This window comes from Chamaea fasciata, unplaced genomic scaffold (assembly GCF_029207755.1).
Source record: "Chamaea fasciata isolate MVZ Bird 193981 ecotype frontalis unplaced genomic scaffold, bChaFas1.0.hap1 SCAF_3, whole genome shotgun sequence".
In the NCBI taxonomy this organism is placed as follows: Eukaryota; Metazoa; Chordata; class Aves; order Passeriformes; family Sylviidae; genus Chamaea; species Chamaea fasciata.
This window is the reverse complement of record NW_027094088.1, coordinates 60,644,396-60,660,758: the sequence shown is the minus strand read 5'-3', so window position 1 is coordinate 60,660,758 and position 16,363 is coordinate 60,644,396. Positions and strand designations below refer to the sequence as shown.

The following is a 16,363-nucleotide window of genomic DNA, read 5'->3' as shown; positions in this document are numbered from 1 at the left end:
GGCTTACCATGCAGAAGCGACTTGTTTGCAAGCTTATTTACTGACACAACTTCAGTGGAATGCATGATATTTCACAGGGAAATAAATAGAATGAAACAGGGGTCCTTCTTACACTAATTTAGCAAATCAATGTGCACAAAGCAGCAAGGTGCATCAAATGTTAATAAAAGAAAAAATCCTTATACTTGAAGCGTCTTTTCAAAGAAAGAAAATTCATAGGCTTTAGAAAGAAAGAAAATTAGCAAATCAGTGGGCAAAAATCAATTAATTAGTATATCTATCTATACTCACCATATTCATTTATTTAAGACTACAGACACACTTATGTTCACCTCCTACAAGAAAGCAGTTTTCAGCAAGAAATTCTGTTAATTCCTAAAGCTTACAAATCAGAGCATACCAAAGCATAACAGGTGGAAAACCTAGGTTACAACCTTGGGTTTAGGGATTCCTGTCACACAACCCAACACCTTCAGTGTGAGCAGTAAGACCAAACTACAGTTGTTGGCGTGTAACATACTACCACGGAAATTTTAAGAGAAGTTGGAAAATACTGAGAAAAAAAGCCCCCCAGCATTACATCCTGAAGGGAATGACAAGTAAAAAAGGTACTAAGCACTGTGAAGGACTGAATGTACTTCAGAAACAGCATCAATGTTGTTTAACATTTAAACAATAGCTAAGGACTTTGAAAGCCTTTTAGAATTTGCTAATAATTGCAGGTCATAAAGATAATCCTTCAGCTCACAACAGTAAAAGATTTGATGGCAGATCAGGTTGAAAAGGTGCAGAACAAAAGAATCTGAGCTGCATTTCTGCCTTGCTCCCACACCTACTATTCACACTGTCACAAAGGTGTGTTTCAGATGATCTTGTTCAACCAGTTAAATCTCTTTATCTGTGCAAATATTTGTTCTGTATTAATGCAGCCTCAACTTTTGAAAACTTCTGTTATCTTTACTGCTGATCTTTCAATGACAGAGTTTTACTGTCCCAAACATTGGTCCACTGAGGCTGTAAACTACAGAGGTGGCAGGCAAGGGATATTAAAGAGGAGGAGAGACCAGATACAATCCAAAAACAAACAAACAAGAGTAGAATCTGCAGCCATGAAAGTCAGGAGAAGTTCAATTCAATGTTAATCCCTATTTGTGTGAAATGTTTACAGACATACATTTATAGAAAATGGTGTTGATGAAAATACTGTCATTACAGCAGTAAACAGTGTATTGAAATGCTGTGCCTATTTTTATCCATTTTTATTTTTAGGCACATAAAGCTATGTGCACTTAATTATATATACACTGGGAAAAACATAAGCATGGAAATGTACTTGCAGAGAGAATATCTAGTATATCACGGCCCAAAAACTAAAACAAAATTGAAGATTACATAGGTCTACAAGGAGACACACTACCATAATTCCCACTTTTATATCATGTGGTTACAGTCTTTCCCTCTTCCCTGCTTCTAATGAAACACCCTACTCTTTTTCCACCTGCTGGCATTATTTGTATGGGTAATTTAGACATGAATCAAGCTGTGGAAAAAACACACACAAAAAATCCCTCCCAAAAAAAGACCAAGCAAAAAAATTAAAAGAAAACAAGACCACAAAAACAGAAAAAACATGAACAAATCAACAAAACCCAAACAAAAAACCCCACAACAGTGCAAACAGTCCTCCCCAACCCGTCTCCCCTCAAAAACAAAAATCCAATTGGAGTCAAAATCTTTTTCAGTCAGATCACTTTCCTGAACTGACTTACTGAAGAGCTGCAAAAGCTCCAGATCAATGCAGAGAGGGATCAAGAGGGTGAAGCTGAGACCATAACAGCTAAGAGCGAGCCTGGCTGAAGCAGCCATGGGACTGCAGGACTTTCAACACAGAGCAGGGTGGCTGCTATTTTCTTTTCACGTGCTGCTGAATTTACTTTAATTCTTCTCAAAACAGAAGAATGCAAGAGCCAGAGAACACTGGTAGAGTCTTCAACAAAATCTCTGCCTGCACGTATTTACTACTTCAATGCAAACGCAATCTTAGATCTCCTCAGATGCAGAAAAGCCTGATGTCCCAGATTGCTCCTTGAACTTTTCCTTATCAAAGAATGCGTTTTAATGGAAAATTCCTAGCTGTTTTTTTTTTTTCCTTTTTTTTTTCCTCCTCCAGGAAATAGTTTTTCCTCTTTCAATAAGGACATAACCAAAAGCTATTTTCTCTAAAACTATGTGCTTGGCAATGTCTTCTTCCCCACCATCGTCCAGTTATTTTTCATTTTTGCACTTCATCTTTTTTTTTTATAATGGCCTTTCTTGTTATGAGAAAAATGCATTCTTGGAATGTTTCAGCTCAAGGCTCTCAAAAACAATTACTTAGGCATTTGATTTGATCTGCCAGTTCTTCCTTTCAGGCTATTCGGGCTTCATGAATCTTGAGTTTGGTCAAAGGTTAAAGCAAATCCTATGCAAGTTACACAGCAATGTTTCATGAGGCCCGTACATATCCACATCAGTTTTTAAGGATAAGGAGTAAATTCACTATTAGCTATGCACAACAACAGTAGCTTTGAGTGCAATCTAAGGAAAATTATCCATATAGAGAAGGTTGCCAAGTCACACTTATATTGGGCAAGTAGGATTGTGAGGTGGACTGGTGAGTGAAAAAAAAGTCACCCTTAAATTGGTGAAAATTCAATACTATTTATAGGAGAACAAGAAAGAGATCAGAAGTATCAAGGCATCTTCAAGAGTATCAGGGCACTTCACATGCCCAGGCAAGCAGAGTTATAACCTCCAAAATACTTCATCAATCACACTTTGAGCAATTATCACATCTGTGATTCACATCCACACACACACACAAAAAAAATATAAACTATCCATGAAGCATATGGAGGGACAAAACATATGTTTTCTAAGTTGATCTGTCTGCTAGCTGGGCTTCTCTAGGGAGTGAAAGTTAGAAAGGATAATCTGTCAGAGTTATCTGACTCCAAGGAGGGAGTGATAGGGAAGATTTCCAGCTGGCTGTCTCTACTGGGTCTTTCTGACCCACAATCAACTGAAAGTGGTGCTTCACAGGTTTGCTGGAATGCTCCTAGTGCTATTGTCTTGCCTTAGATATAGCAAAACCCAGGCCAGTTTCATTTTTTGTACTGTGTGTGCTCTATTTGGCAAGTCTCTGAAATCAAGCTGCTTTTTCTGAATGAATGCATTACATGTTTACTCAATTTAAACAATTACTGCTCAAAGACATGGAGTACAAATCATTCCTACTGCTGTGATACCTTTTCACTAAATGCAATGCAGCTACTGCTTGTGTTCCTTTTTAATGTTTCAACATATTTGCCTAATAATACATTTTGCATATCGGATTTTTTCACCATCTTTTTAAAAAAATCTCTTTAAAATTTCAAGCTTGTCACATGCCAATATGCAACAGTTAGCCAAGGTTTGTCATCTCCACTATTAAAACAGAAATCAGACTGAAAAAACTGATTCTAGTTCACTTCAAAATACATTTGACCAAAAATACATATTTTAAAGTTCTGACTACAGATAATTTAAAAGTATGTTTCCCAAAAATTACATAGGTTTTTGTTCTGAAAATAAACAGAAATACACATTATATCAAAATAAAGTTTTAGAGGACATATTTAGAAACCATTTTAGAGGTATGTTGGTGCTTAAGGTTTACACACAAACAAAAGAATGCACGTAAGTCGTACATGTACCACTAAAGTGATTTTTTAATCCTTTTTAAGTGGTAAAATTTAATTTTTTTAAGAGTAACTGGAAACTTTGCCATCATTCTACTCAGCCAATGGTCTTAAACATAAGCACCCCATCACTGTAATACAGAGGAGACTAGGTGTTTTGGAGGGATGGTGGTGTTCATTTCCTTTCTCTGTTTTCATAGTAAGAAGGGTTATATTCTGGTTATAGTCGTCTTTTAAATTCTGACATACATACTATTCCAAATTACACACAGGTAAAAGTTAAAGTTCTTTCTATTCTGAAGACAGAGAAAAAGGATGTGTGGCATAACTTTTAGGCTGTTCCAATTAATATGCTACTGAGTAAAACTGATATGCACACAGAAATACAGCCACATCCCTCCAGCCACCTGCTTGGATGGGCAATTTACGTGATTATAAAATCCCCAAAATTCATGACAGCTCTGTTACATCTGTGTATTACTAGACCCCAAATGCCAATTATCTGCATTTAATAATAATAAATTTTGAAACAAAGGAGTTGATTTACAATGAAAGAAGGCACACAATGCCTTTAAGGGCCAACCTTATCCCAGCATCCACACAAGTTCTTATTTTTAATCCAACCTTTACAACAATGCAAAACTGATGACAAGTTTCTCCATTGAACAGACATAAAATTCCATTTAAACAACATATTTTACATGCAGAAGAATAAAAGGCTTCGAATTTTAAACATTTCATATCCAAGAAAACAGCTTGTCCTCTAGCCAAATAGACTTGCATGAGTTAGCCTTACCTGGAGCCATAACTTGTTATTCACTGCATCTCTCCCTGTAGCAATGCACTGAAATGTAGCATTCTGCCCTGCATTGACCTCTACATCCCCCAGCCTCAAAAAGTGTGGAGATTTATCTGTAGAGGGGGAAAACAAAAATTACAAATAAAAGTCATTACAAAAAAATAAAGATGCCAGAAACATTATTACCTCCCTCAATCAACCTCCACGTTTAACAATCTTTGGCCAAAAACGAAACAGAAGAGAGAAAATTATTTGTCTCATCTGTATTCGAGGAGTGCCTTCAGTCCTTTCCCTTCTCCCCTGGTGATTCTACTAACTTTATGTTATACATGTGTTATAATAAAGTCTTTTTAAAAGAGAAGCCAAAGGAAGTAGATCAGGTGCCAAAATGTTAGCTGCACTCAACAAGAATTATCCCAAAGACTTCTGACTGTACGAAATCCATCACACTGAGAAAAACCTAATTAGCAGCATACTGCTCAAGCAAATAGATACTGTTCATGTTATTTGCAATGCAATTCAGAGCTCTTATTTTGGAAAATGAAATCATTTGTGGCATTGAATATAGCATTTCAGGAGCTGACAAATCTATTCCCCACACTGAGAAAGGCCGTAGGAAATCTCAGCAGCACAACCACCTGAAGGATTTACTAGACCTACAAAAGCCAACAGAAACATTTGAGGAATGGGCACATTACACAGCTCACACACCCTTTTCTCAAGGATGACTAAAGCAAACAGTAGCTGAACTGTTCTTTCTTTGTGCTTACTAAAAAAACATGATGCACAGGAAAAAACATTAAATTGGAACAAACAGGGTTTAAACATCAGTAACAAAAAGAGCTTGTCTGAATACCGTAACATACTGATAATGTGCTAGGATGACTGTACCCAAGTGCCTTTTGTTTTGGCACTTCAAAACAAAACAAATAGAAGAAGAAGAAAATAAATATGAAAGCCAGATACTGAATCCAAGCAGAGCTTTGCTGAGTACAGACATGAGATAGCTGGGCTGGCTGAAATATTAAAAAGGCAACTCACTCAAATACCTCGTAAGCTTGGTAGCTCCTGAGAGCTACGGTTTAAAAAGGTTTGAGGCAGAAGAAAACAAGATGTGACGTTGCCATTGGAACATTATTATTTGGCGTCATTTTTGCAAAGTTGGAGCAGGATTTGCTATGTCCTGGTCATTTCAGAACATAATTAAATTATCAGCCATGTGGTACATTAGAATGAAATAATATTTTAGAGAGGGCATGTCTAGGGGAAGATAAGAAGAGTTAAACAGAAAGAAATTGCCAAAAATTTTTGATAAAAAGTGTCTGAAACGCACAGGAACAATTTCTTCCTCATAATCTTTTATTAGTAGAACATTTTCATTGTCAAAACTTGTGTTTGCATGTGTGCAATTATTCCCCAGGATTAGCAGGGAAAGGCAAACATAAATTCCTGAAGTCCGTCCACAAAAAAATAAACAAAATGCAATCCCTCAGTAGTTCAATAGCCAGAAGCCCTTTTTTCTTTTTTAATCTATTTTGTCTGTTTAGGAAAAAAAAAAGAGAAAAAAGAACAGGGGTATGAAATATGATAAACCTCCTACAAGCATCTGCCAATTCAGTTTTCTTTAATCAGTGAGTATACACATTAACATTAAAATCCATTTTGATTATGCACACCAACTGCGTATGACTAAAAAGACATTGAAGAATGCCCATTTTGTTTTATCCCTGTATAATTTACTTCTGGCAGAAAAAGATTTCACCCAGGTAAATCACTATTGCAATCACATTTCTTCCTGGAAGCTGCAACAAAAATACTATTGAAAGAACAAAGAATATCAGTGATCAAGTGATGAAAACTGAGCAGTCCACAGCAATACCAAATATGTCCTGAAAAGACAGAGAAAAATGCAGCTCTTAATCATTACTTACCACAAGGGTAACTCAGGACCTGGATGTCATCAATGGCAATGTAGCCATTTCTTCCATCTGAGACTTCAGCTTCAAATATTACCTGTCAAAATGAAAGAAAAAATGTTTACAACACTCATTTCTACAGAATTCCCCCGGTGGCAAGCATGTAGATATAAGACACATTGCCTTTTTCATTTAGTTGAAGTTCCTACAAGGTTTGACAACTGAATGGAATATTTATTACTCAGTGTGGTGCAGTTCCATACCATTCATATACATGGCTTGCTTTGGATTTGCTGCTCATAGCACACCAGAAAAAACATGTTTAACTGTATACTGTTTTATCTCAGCTAAATGTGCAAACATGATTCAATTCTGAAAAAATATGCCATTACTTTCAGACAGGTGAGGCATCACAGCACACAAGTGATCAACCAATTTTAACAAAATTTGTATTCTTCCTGGGGGTCACAATATAGTCTCCTGTAACCTTCCGCAGCACAGTTGCACAGGAAAACACAGAATTAGTGCAGCACTCCCCAGTGGCAACAAAAAGAACAGTTGTAGCGTGAGATTTATGCAGTAGCCATTCACTTCATTCTTCCTTCTTTCAAGGCAATGAGGAAATTCCTATGCATGAAGGAAAAGAAGCGCCTGTCTTCATATCCATTGTCTTGAATCACCCCAAATGGGCAGTTAACAGCAAAGAATTGCTTGGTGGTGGTTCAGAGAGATCCTGAAATTGTGCTTTGACTGCAGAAAGAGGATGCCTGTAGGGAATGTATATTTTGATAGCACCGGACTACAATCCTTCTTCAGTTTCTCCAGACATTCTTGCTAAGACCACACTTCCAGCCAATTTCTTTTTTTTTTTTTCCCCTTCTAATTTTATTTGCACCCAAATGGAATTCAGTTACAAAACCCACTTCATTCTCTGCCTCCTCCTCCTGCCTTGACCAACAACAGTGTGGTGGAGGTTAATTTAGAGTCTGTGAGTCCTGCTTTCACTGTGTGTCTTGCACATTGACATTTCTGACCAGAGCATTGCTTGACAACGTCTACCCACTCTTCAGGCACTTTCAGAGAGCTGGCACTTGTTCCCAGCAATGAACATCAATATAAATATCTTTCATTCTTTAATAATCTGGATTTTCATCTTTTTTTTATTTAAATGGTTGCATGGTATAGAAGACAACTCAGTAAGAAATAAACATATTTAAAGTACATCTGACAGACTGGTTTCTTTACAACACAATACAGTTCTATAACATAAACAAACTCCGAAGGTACATTGTTTCTCGAAGTCTAGTTAAGAAATTTGAGCACCAATGCTAAGAACTGAACTAAATTTGCACCTCACTCTAACTGCGTTGTTATGAATTCCCTTGGAAATAACTTAGATCCAAATTTCAGGAAAGCTCTGCCTATATAAGTGCGTCCTTCCCCTGTGTGTTGATACCTTCTTACACTGGGAGTCAGAGGAGAGAAAGCTACCTTTCTTGGGATACTGCTGGGAATTGATTTACTTCAGTTTTTTTCACGTCTGCCAGATTAATTCTAGTAATCTTCACCCAGCAGGAGTAGGAAGTTATCAGAAAAGGAGAAATACACAGAAAATAGAAAGATAAAGACATGGAGATCCACGAGAAGAAGAAAAATCACAATAAAACAGCAAAAAAAAAAAAAAAAAAAAACAAAAACAAAAGCAACCCAGTAAACATGGAGAAACATGGAAAGGCAAGAAGTCTATGAAAAGTTATAAGGGATAAGGTTTACAGGGTAAGCAAAAGAAAAATACAGTGATTGAAAAGACAGATATTAGAGAGCTGAGATTTCATACATATAGTATAATTTTTATATATAATTGGTTCAAATGCTACTATGAAACATTCATAAATATAGATACAATATAGCAAAACCTGCATCTCAGTTAAAAAAAAATATTATCAGGCTTTAATTTGATAACATCTGTTCACATTTAAAATAGGAAATGGAAAAAGGGAATAGCATAAATAGGTGAAAACAGCCGTTCAAAATGCTGACGAGTCAGTCAAGTAGTTCTTCTCCCAAAATACACAAACTGCTTGAGAAAAAACTGACTGTTCAGCCATTGCTTTCACCAGAGGAGGCTTATCCTAATAAGATACAAGTCTTTGGGAGTGAATCCTGCACTTCATCTGCACTGCTGTTCAGTTTAGAGCTCTAGAAAGAATGGCTTCCACACTTTTGTTTTAGCTGAAAAATGATTCAGACTATCACTCTAGCCAGAAAACATAAGTTATCTGTGCAACCATAAATGTCCTTCCACTTATTACAATTTAATTGCATGCCCATACAGTTCACTTCTGAGAGATGCTCACTTTCTTTAATGGAGGGGAGAGAGAAACTGTTTCCAGGGGATGAATTGGGCTGGCACAGAGCAGGGTTATGGAGACAGCTATCCTGCCTTATTTGTATCAGAACAGATACAATGAATGAGAATGGGAAGTGCTGAATATTTCAGGTAATTCAAATGCTACTCAAGGGAATCAGACTTCATCCCAGAATTTTCTACACAGTTCCAAGATGATACACAAATAGTTGTTTCCTTCTCCAAATAGAATGGCACATCCTTGTGCATGAAGAACCTTCATTCAGATACAAACGAAGATCCAGTGCCACAGTAACTTCTGAACTGGATGCACTCCTATGTGTTTAGCCATTGCTAATGTATTTCTTATCCATATACTGGGCCATTTTCTCCCTAAAACCATGCAAGATTTTAGTGAACACAGTGTCATTTGGAAAAATCCATGGGTTTACTATTGACAGCATTAAGACGTTTCCATTTGTATGGTTTATACCAGACTTCCTTTAATGACCCAAATCAGTGACAAATTGATCCCAGTCAACCTTTTATATTATTCACAACTTTGTAAACCTCCAGTATATATCCTAAGTATAGATGTAAAAGTAATTTTGTCTCAAATTTGAAGAGTCCCAGATTGTTCAGCCAATCTCATATAAAAGCCATTCCCTTTTCTCTGATTATGCTCATCCTTCTCTCTAAAGCTCTCTCTAACAGCACTATATTCTTTGAAGATAACGAGGGCAGATCTGGCACACAGTAATCAAAAAATGGGTGAGTCATAATTTATTCAACAGCTTAATACCATTACCTAATTTATACTGAACTTTTTAAACCATTCTTAACACTTCATTTGCTTTTTTTGACCATCACTGGGCTCTATGCTGATGTTTTTATGAACCCCACAATTTTGCTGCAGTGGCAACGGCAAGCTTCAACTGAGTCCATCATTCTGTGTGTGAAATTTAGATTTTATGGAGTGTGGTTTTTTTTATATCTCACTATCAACACTAAAATGTGCCTGTCATTTTATTTCTCAGTCACTCACAGTTTGAGTCCTTCTACAGGACCTCATAATTACATACTGTCCTTGCAATTCCAATGTAGCTTTTACCTACAAACTTCTGTGTTTGCACTGTTTTTTGGCACCCACTCTGGTCCCATATGAATATGATGAAACAATTCTGTATCTAAGGAAGTATCTCATAGAATTACAGCTTAGCTTCACTATAATTTGTGCAGAGGGACATTTGGAAATCTAACTAGTTTCTGTCAATCACATCACTCTTACCTATATACTTGTCAACTTGTAAAGGGCTCCAAGCTGAATGTATGGTGTATGATGAGAAGAACAAAATAAAATTAGAAAAAAAAAAAAAAAAAAAAAAAAAAAAACAAAAAAAAAAACCAACCCCAACAACAAAAAAACAAACACAAACTTAAAAATAAAAGCTCTTTTGGTTTAGGCATCCGAAAATAACACATACTTTTTCATATCCCAGCTCTAAAATCCAGAAGATGACAATCACTATTTATTTAATATCATTCCCGAAATAAACATTTTGACCAATCTAAATACTCAACAGTGTTTGAATGAAATGGAAAAACTAGCAATTCTTACAGTAGAAACTCCTACAGATGTTTGAAGTTATTGAAGTTTAATGCTTAAGAAATACTTAAACTTCCACATTGCTTCAGAGCCCTAACAATGCATCATGTAATCATCATGAAGGCTAAGCCTGCACTAGCAGGAATACAAGAAATGTACTTCTTAAGGACTGGCCTCACTGAATTTTTAACTCTTGTCAGGATCCAAAAGTTTAGGCATCATCATCATTAGCTCATTTGACGCACTGATCAAAATAAGCACTTCCAAAGCATACCTAGTCAATTAAGTTTAAAAAATGTAGCCAGGAAAAAAGGAAAACAACTCTGTAGCCCAAAGCCTACCCTTAGGAATACAATTCTTCACAGGTTTTGTAAAAGCTGTTTTCTTGTAAGCAATGCACCACCACCAAGAACAGTGTTTTCAGCACAATTTGGAGACTTGTCCTTTCTCCACTTGACTAGTTTTAACCAGTCATGGTAGTGAAGGAGGCACAATCTCCCAGTTTTGACAGCGGTCCTGCCACATCATCATATACAGAAAGCAATGCCTCAGATAAAAGTGAATATTAAAAGGTTTAGTTACAACAGAAATGTTGTAACTAAATGTAACAGAAATGTGTTTCATTGACAATTTTTCCTGCTAGGCTCAAATATATACAATTAGAGAGAGGTGAAGAAGAATTGGAGATGAAAATATTAAAAAGTTTTTTAAAAGGAAAAACTTAGATACTGTAATTTCCATAAAGCATTCAATCTACAATATATTTTTGTTCAGGCATACTAGGGCTCCTAATAGCTGAGTTATCTGAAATCAAACTTGTACATGGGTGAATTCCAGTGCTTGGTGGAAAGGTGCACTAGAGAGCTGTGTGCAGACAGAAACGAGCACATCTGTGTTCAACCACAGTAAAACCACAGTACAACACACACACAAAAAAAAAAAAAACCCAAACAAACAAAAAAACCCACCCAAAAAACACTGAAAAACAAACTACAACCCCCTCCACAAAACCAAAAAAAACCCAACCAAACTTCTAATCAAAAGAAGCAGTGAAGTTATATCAACTAACTTCATCAGATGTGTTCTGTTAACCTCACCAGATATAAAATTTCAGTTTTTCATAAGAATATAAAAAGAAAATTTTAATTTTTTTTTCTATTTCGTACACACCTATTTCATACAATAATTTTCAGTTTTGTAACAGCACAGTATGGTATTCCAGATATACTCAAACCTAGTACTTGAAATAGAATTGATAAAGGTTAAACAGCACATAGAAGTAAGTTTGTTTTTGCAATAAAATAATTCTCTGCAGATGAAATGCCATGCAGAGCAAGACCAATATATACCAACAGTAACAAATCCTATTCACTGACAAATTTCTAGCCCTATTCAATGCTTTCACAGTGTTAAAGGCATTTTAAAACACTGAATCAAAGGTTTTAATTACCAAGACACTAAAAATTAATATAATCATGAAAACAGTGCCATGTTACAAAAGAAACACTTAATGGAAGCTAGCTGAAGGGGACAGCTAAAGAAATTTTATCTAACATATAAAGATTTTGTTGACATAATAAAAAGCATTTCCCTCGTGAAAGTAACAGACAATTTTGCTGAACTAATTTAGAAATCATGAAAACATAATTAATTCCACTTGAATGCTCAAGTAATGCTGTGAGGCAGCCTTTGCAGCTGACACGACCCAAGAGAACTTCAGCACAGAAAATCAAACACTTGGGTGACAACTTTGGAATGTCAAGTCTGGCAGGCCAGCTAACACCCTATTACTTCTTTTTTTCCTCAATAACACACTTCCTGACATTGGAAACCAAAGAAGTTAAGGCCATCTTCTCACTGATATCCAGCTGACCTGGTCATCTCATATTCTTTGACCATCTCAGGGTCACCTACAAGGAACCTTGACATTCACAACTCCTGTCACCCCTAAAGTTATATTTAAGCTTCACTTGATATAGGGAAATCTGTACTCCAAGATTCATCTCTGTTCATACTCTCTGGTGAAGAATGACACACAAAAAACATGCCTTCAAAGGGTCCTAAAGGGTGATCTTTTAGACAACTTATTAGTGGTAAGTTACCTATTCAATCCCTGAGGAAAAAATTAAAAACGAAACAGAAAACAAAGCCACATCACAAGTGTAAAATCATCCCTTTATGTGAAAGCAGGAACCGTAGGTTAGGTTTTGTTGAGGTAAACAATTCAAACATGATGAGAGGTAATAACAATATTTTGCCTCTGCAAACAAGAGATATCTTCCAGCAAAACAGATAATTAATATGAAACATAATAAGCCTTTGAAAGGACCTGTATGACAATTGCCTGATGGCAGAGAAAGCTAGAAATTAGACTCAGTGACCCAGGAAACCACTGTGTTAGTAACAAACACCAGAAAGGAAAAAAATCACATCTCTGCATTTCTCTTTGCTTACTTCCTTCAAGTCGCTTACGCCAAATGTTTTCTGACTCCTGCCTAAAAAATATCTGGATGAAGCACCACAAGCGGCTGAGTTACAGCTACTCTGGCTTTGGAGCAGTAGTAGTTTATCATGGGAAAATACTTACAGTTCTGCAAAATCCCACTTACTCTTGACTGACTGAAGAACTTCAAGAAAAAACATCCTTACATAGCCCATAAACACCAGATCATCAAGAACCCAAAATATTTGTTTAAGGGTGAAAGCTCTTAAATGATTAAGATTTTAAAATAACAGTAACACCACCTACAAAGGCATGACTCTTAACCATGGGCAACAAAACATTGACAACACTATAAATCATGACATTTAAAAGCTAAAATTGGGACAATAGCAGTGGGAGACAAGTTAAGAATCCATGTGAAATACTCAATGCTTTGCTTATCTTTGCGATAGACTAAAACCTTAAGGAAACTCTTTCTAATAGCACAGAAGCAGTCCTTTGGAACATGGGTAGCTACCTGAAAAAGCAGCAATACAAGACTAGCATAATGCCACTTCTCCAAACCTTGAGCAGAGGTCAGTTCTTTTTTGACTTTCAATGACCTTTGGGAATTCCCTATCATGTGGAAAGATTTTGAGCAGGACCTCATAACCCACAGAGGTGCATTTCAACTTTGACCATTCTGATCTTCTGAAACTGTTGTCCCACAAAATAGTTTTATTTCACTTATATTAAACAGAAGGGCTTAAGTTCACTTTTGACTATTTTCCAGACTCTCACTATGGGTTGGATTGAATATAATCCTTTTCTCTTTAGAAAGTGTTAGTCGAAAATTTTCATGTATGCATTTTACAACTTTTGTTATTTACTAGATGTATTCTGCCAGAATGTTGACTACCAAATAATACCTGCCTGTTTTATGATGATTCTTGCCTATGAATCATTTGTGAGATGATGGAAGAACTATTGGTATAAGTCATCTGGAAAGATTTGCTATCTCCCTTCCACTAATAGTCTAGTAAAAAATATTATATCATTCATCAACCAAGTTTTGAGCTATAAAAGGTTCTCCAGCAATCATTTTTAGCCATGAAAATTGTTGTCCATAGCCACAGAGAAGCAGAGACACATACAAGGGACAATGCAATGTACTTCCAACAGCCTTGCCCTGCTCCTTGCACTTGTAGAGTGAGCTCACAGATAATTCACTGCCAAATGCTGACATCTGATAAAGCAAGTTTTTTTAATAACCTAAAGCCCAAAATCTACGGTGTTAATTCCCATACTTCCATGTGAGAATCCAAGCCAAAATGGTCATGGTCATGCTGCCCTGGACTATGGATCTGACTCACAGTAGTTCCTAAATTATCTTGTATACTACTTCATACTTTCTTTTTTTTTTTTTTTTTTTTTTTTTTTTTTTCCATCTCAAAGCTTTTCTCTGTTTTGGTTTAATGGATCAGAAGTTTAAGAGGGCAGTCATTACAGTCTTTTTAGTGATGACAGTTTATCAGCAGTAACTGCAGACCCAGTAAATCCATATATTTAACAAGGATAATCATAGGGCCCTAATTTACAGGTAAAACAATTGCATGGAAAAGGCGACGCAAGCAAGTTCTCCAGAGGCACATTACAGCAAAGAAATCAAGTATAAAATGGCTTTTGTCACAGTGAAGCAATGGAATGCAAGCTAAACTTAGTTAACCATTAATTTATTTCTCCACAGTAGCTTTGAACAAATCAGTTTGACAGGCTGCACCTTTACTTTAGCGTAAGCAGCAGAATTTCCATATAGGGTTAGGATGGAGGAACAACCCCAAGCCACACCTAATAACTGATTCAACTCCTTTATTTCGTATTCCTACTACAACTGAAAGAAATTAATTCCTCATGGTTGGTAAAGTGACAGCAAAGCCTACCAAATTCATATTTTTGAATGAAAAAGCAGAAGAACCAGGTGGTTCTCAGGAGCATGACACACTGAAAATGATACCCCGAAGAAGAAAAAGCTTAAATTTTTGCTTCTGTCTTCATAAACTGATAAAAACTTAAAAACAAAAAAAAAAAAAAAAAACCCTAAAAAAAAAAAAAAGCCAAACACAAAACCAAAACCACCCCAAAAACCCCAAACAAACAGAAATCACTAACTGAATCTTTCAAAGCATATTAACTGACATCTTTGTAAGTGTCATGTCTATGATGTATACTTGGGAGCAGGTTTTGGTGATTTTGCCTTCACTTAGATTACCTAGAGAGCTACAAAGAGAAAGACCTTGAAACGGTCTCTAAATGCACCAGATATGCCCAGGCCTCCAGATATGAAGATGCAATTTCAGCAAGTGTTTCTGAAAATTATTTCCTACTCCTGAAAACATTAGACCAGGAAAACTGAAACCATTTAAACTGTCACTACTGCTTGGCTATACATAATAGCACATACCTTGCTTAATGAAATCAGACAAGTCAGATTAATTCCCTATTTTCCTACTTAAAGCAGAGACTTGCATTTGAGATTGTGATGGTGAAATATTTATTTTACAGGGTATTTCTACATCAAAAATAGGTAGTAAAGAAGATGAAGCAGGAAAAGTAATAGCTGTGGAATGAGTCTGTGATATTAAGTAGATAAACATCAGTCAGGCATAATACCAGATCTAGATTTCCCCACCACTGGCAATGACCAATATGTTAAATTAACTCAGAAGGGATTCTCCAGGTATATTTTTCTGGAATATTTTTAGAGCTTTCAGGCATTATATCATCAAGAATAAAAGAATTAAATACAGAATCATTGCAATTTCTTCCATTTATTAGGAGCAGAAAGCCAAAGGTATTCAGCTTATATTCTCATTTTGCAGGGAGAAGTATGAAAGGAGCTCAACAAATGAAACTGGATCAGAGCAGAGAAGACAAGTTACTGACAAGTCAAGTCAGGCACATCACACAAAGATAAAAATTAACCAGACAGAGACTTGGGGGCAAAGAACTTCCTCTGCCCCCCTTAAAACCTTTAACTTCAATATATCCATTAAAGTCTTATTAGTTGTTTTCCTTTCCACCTTCCCCCTATTATCAATCTGTAAAGACATCTGATACTTCAACTAGCCTTTGAAAAAGTAAGCTAAACTGAAAAGTCAAACAAAGGAATGATGAATCCTAACTTCAAGAGAAAAGGGTCTCTCTGTTCTCAAAACAAATCCATTTTCATTTTTCAAGTGCTGAAGATTAATACTGAGAAGACCTTTTTTGTTGGTGTACCACGTAAGCTATTTCAGCAATTTTGCCTACCAAAATGAGTAATGTTTCTGGTGTCCAGTATTGCACATGAATGTATCATTTTTTTCTCCACAGAAAAAGGAAGGCAAAAATACTTCCCAAATGAATATTGCCCCCTGAAAGAGAGAAATAACCTAGAATCATTCATAATCACATTCTTTGAACTTTTTCAGGATAATGCACCAACTTTTCTTTTTTTAAATTGTTCAGAAAAATAGCTGTGAAACACCAAGCAATTACTATTCTTGAAACAGTTT

The 16,363-nt window shown here is 36.1% G+C and overlaps 1 protein-coding gene across 5 annotated transcripts in view; it reads right to left on the bottom strand.

Moving 5' to 3' along the window:
* PTPRK (protein tyrosine phosphatase receptor type K) overlaps positions 1-16,363 on the bottom strand; it is a 381,996-nt gene that overhangs the window by 204,979 nt on the left and 160,654 nt on the right. For all 5 annotated transcript variants that reach the window (XM_066179209.1, XM_066179211.1, XM_066179210.1 and 2 more), the window contains exons 4-5: positions 6,450-6,531; positions 4,516-4,631 (exon numbers count right to left, since the gene is read on the bottom strand). In XM_066179209.1, the coding sequence (XP_066035306.1) occupies positions 4,516-4,631; positions 6,450-6,531 (198 nt within the window). The remainder of the gene's footprint in view (positions 1-4,515; positions 4,632-6,449; positions 6,532-16,363) is intronic.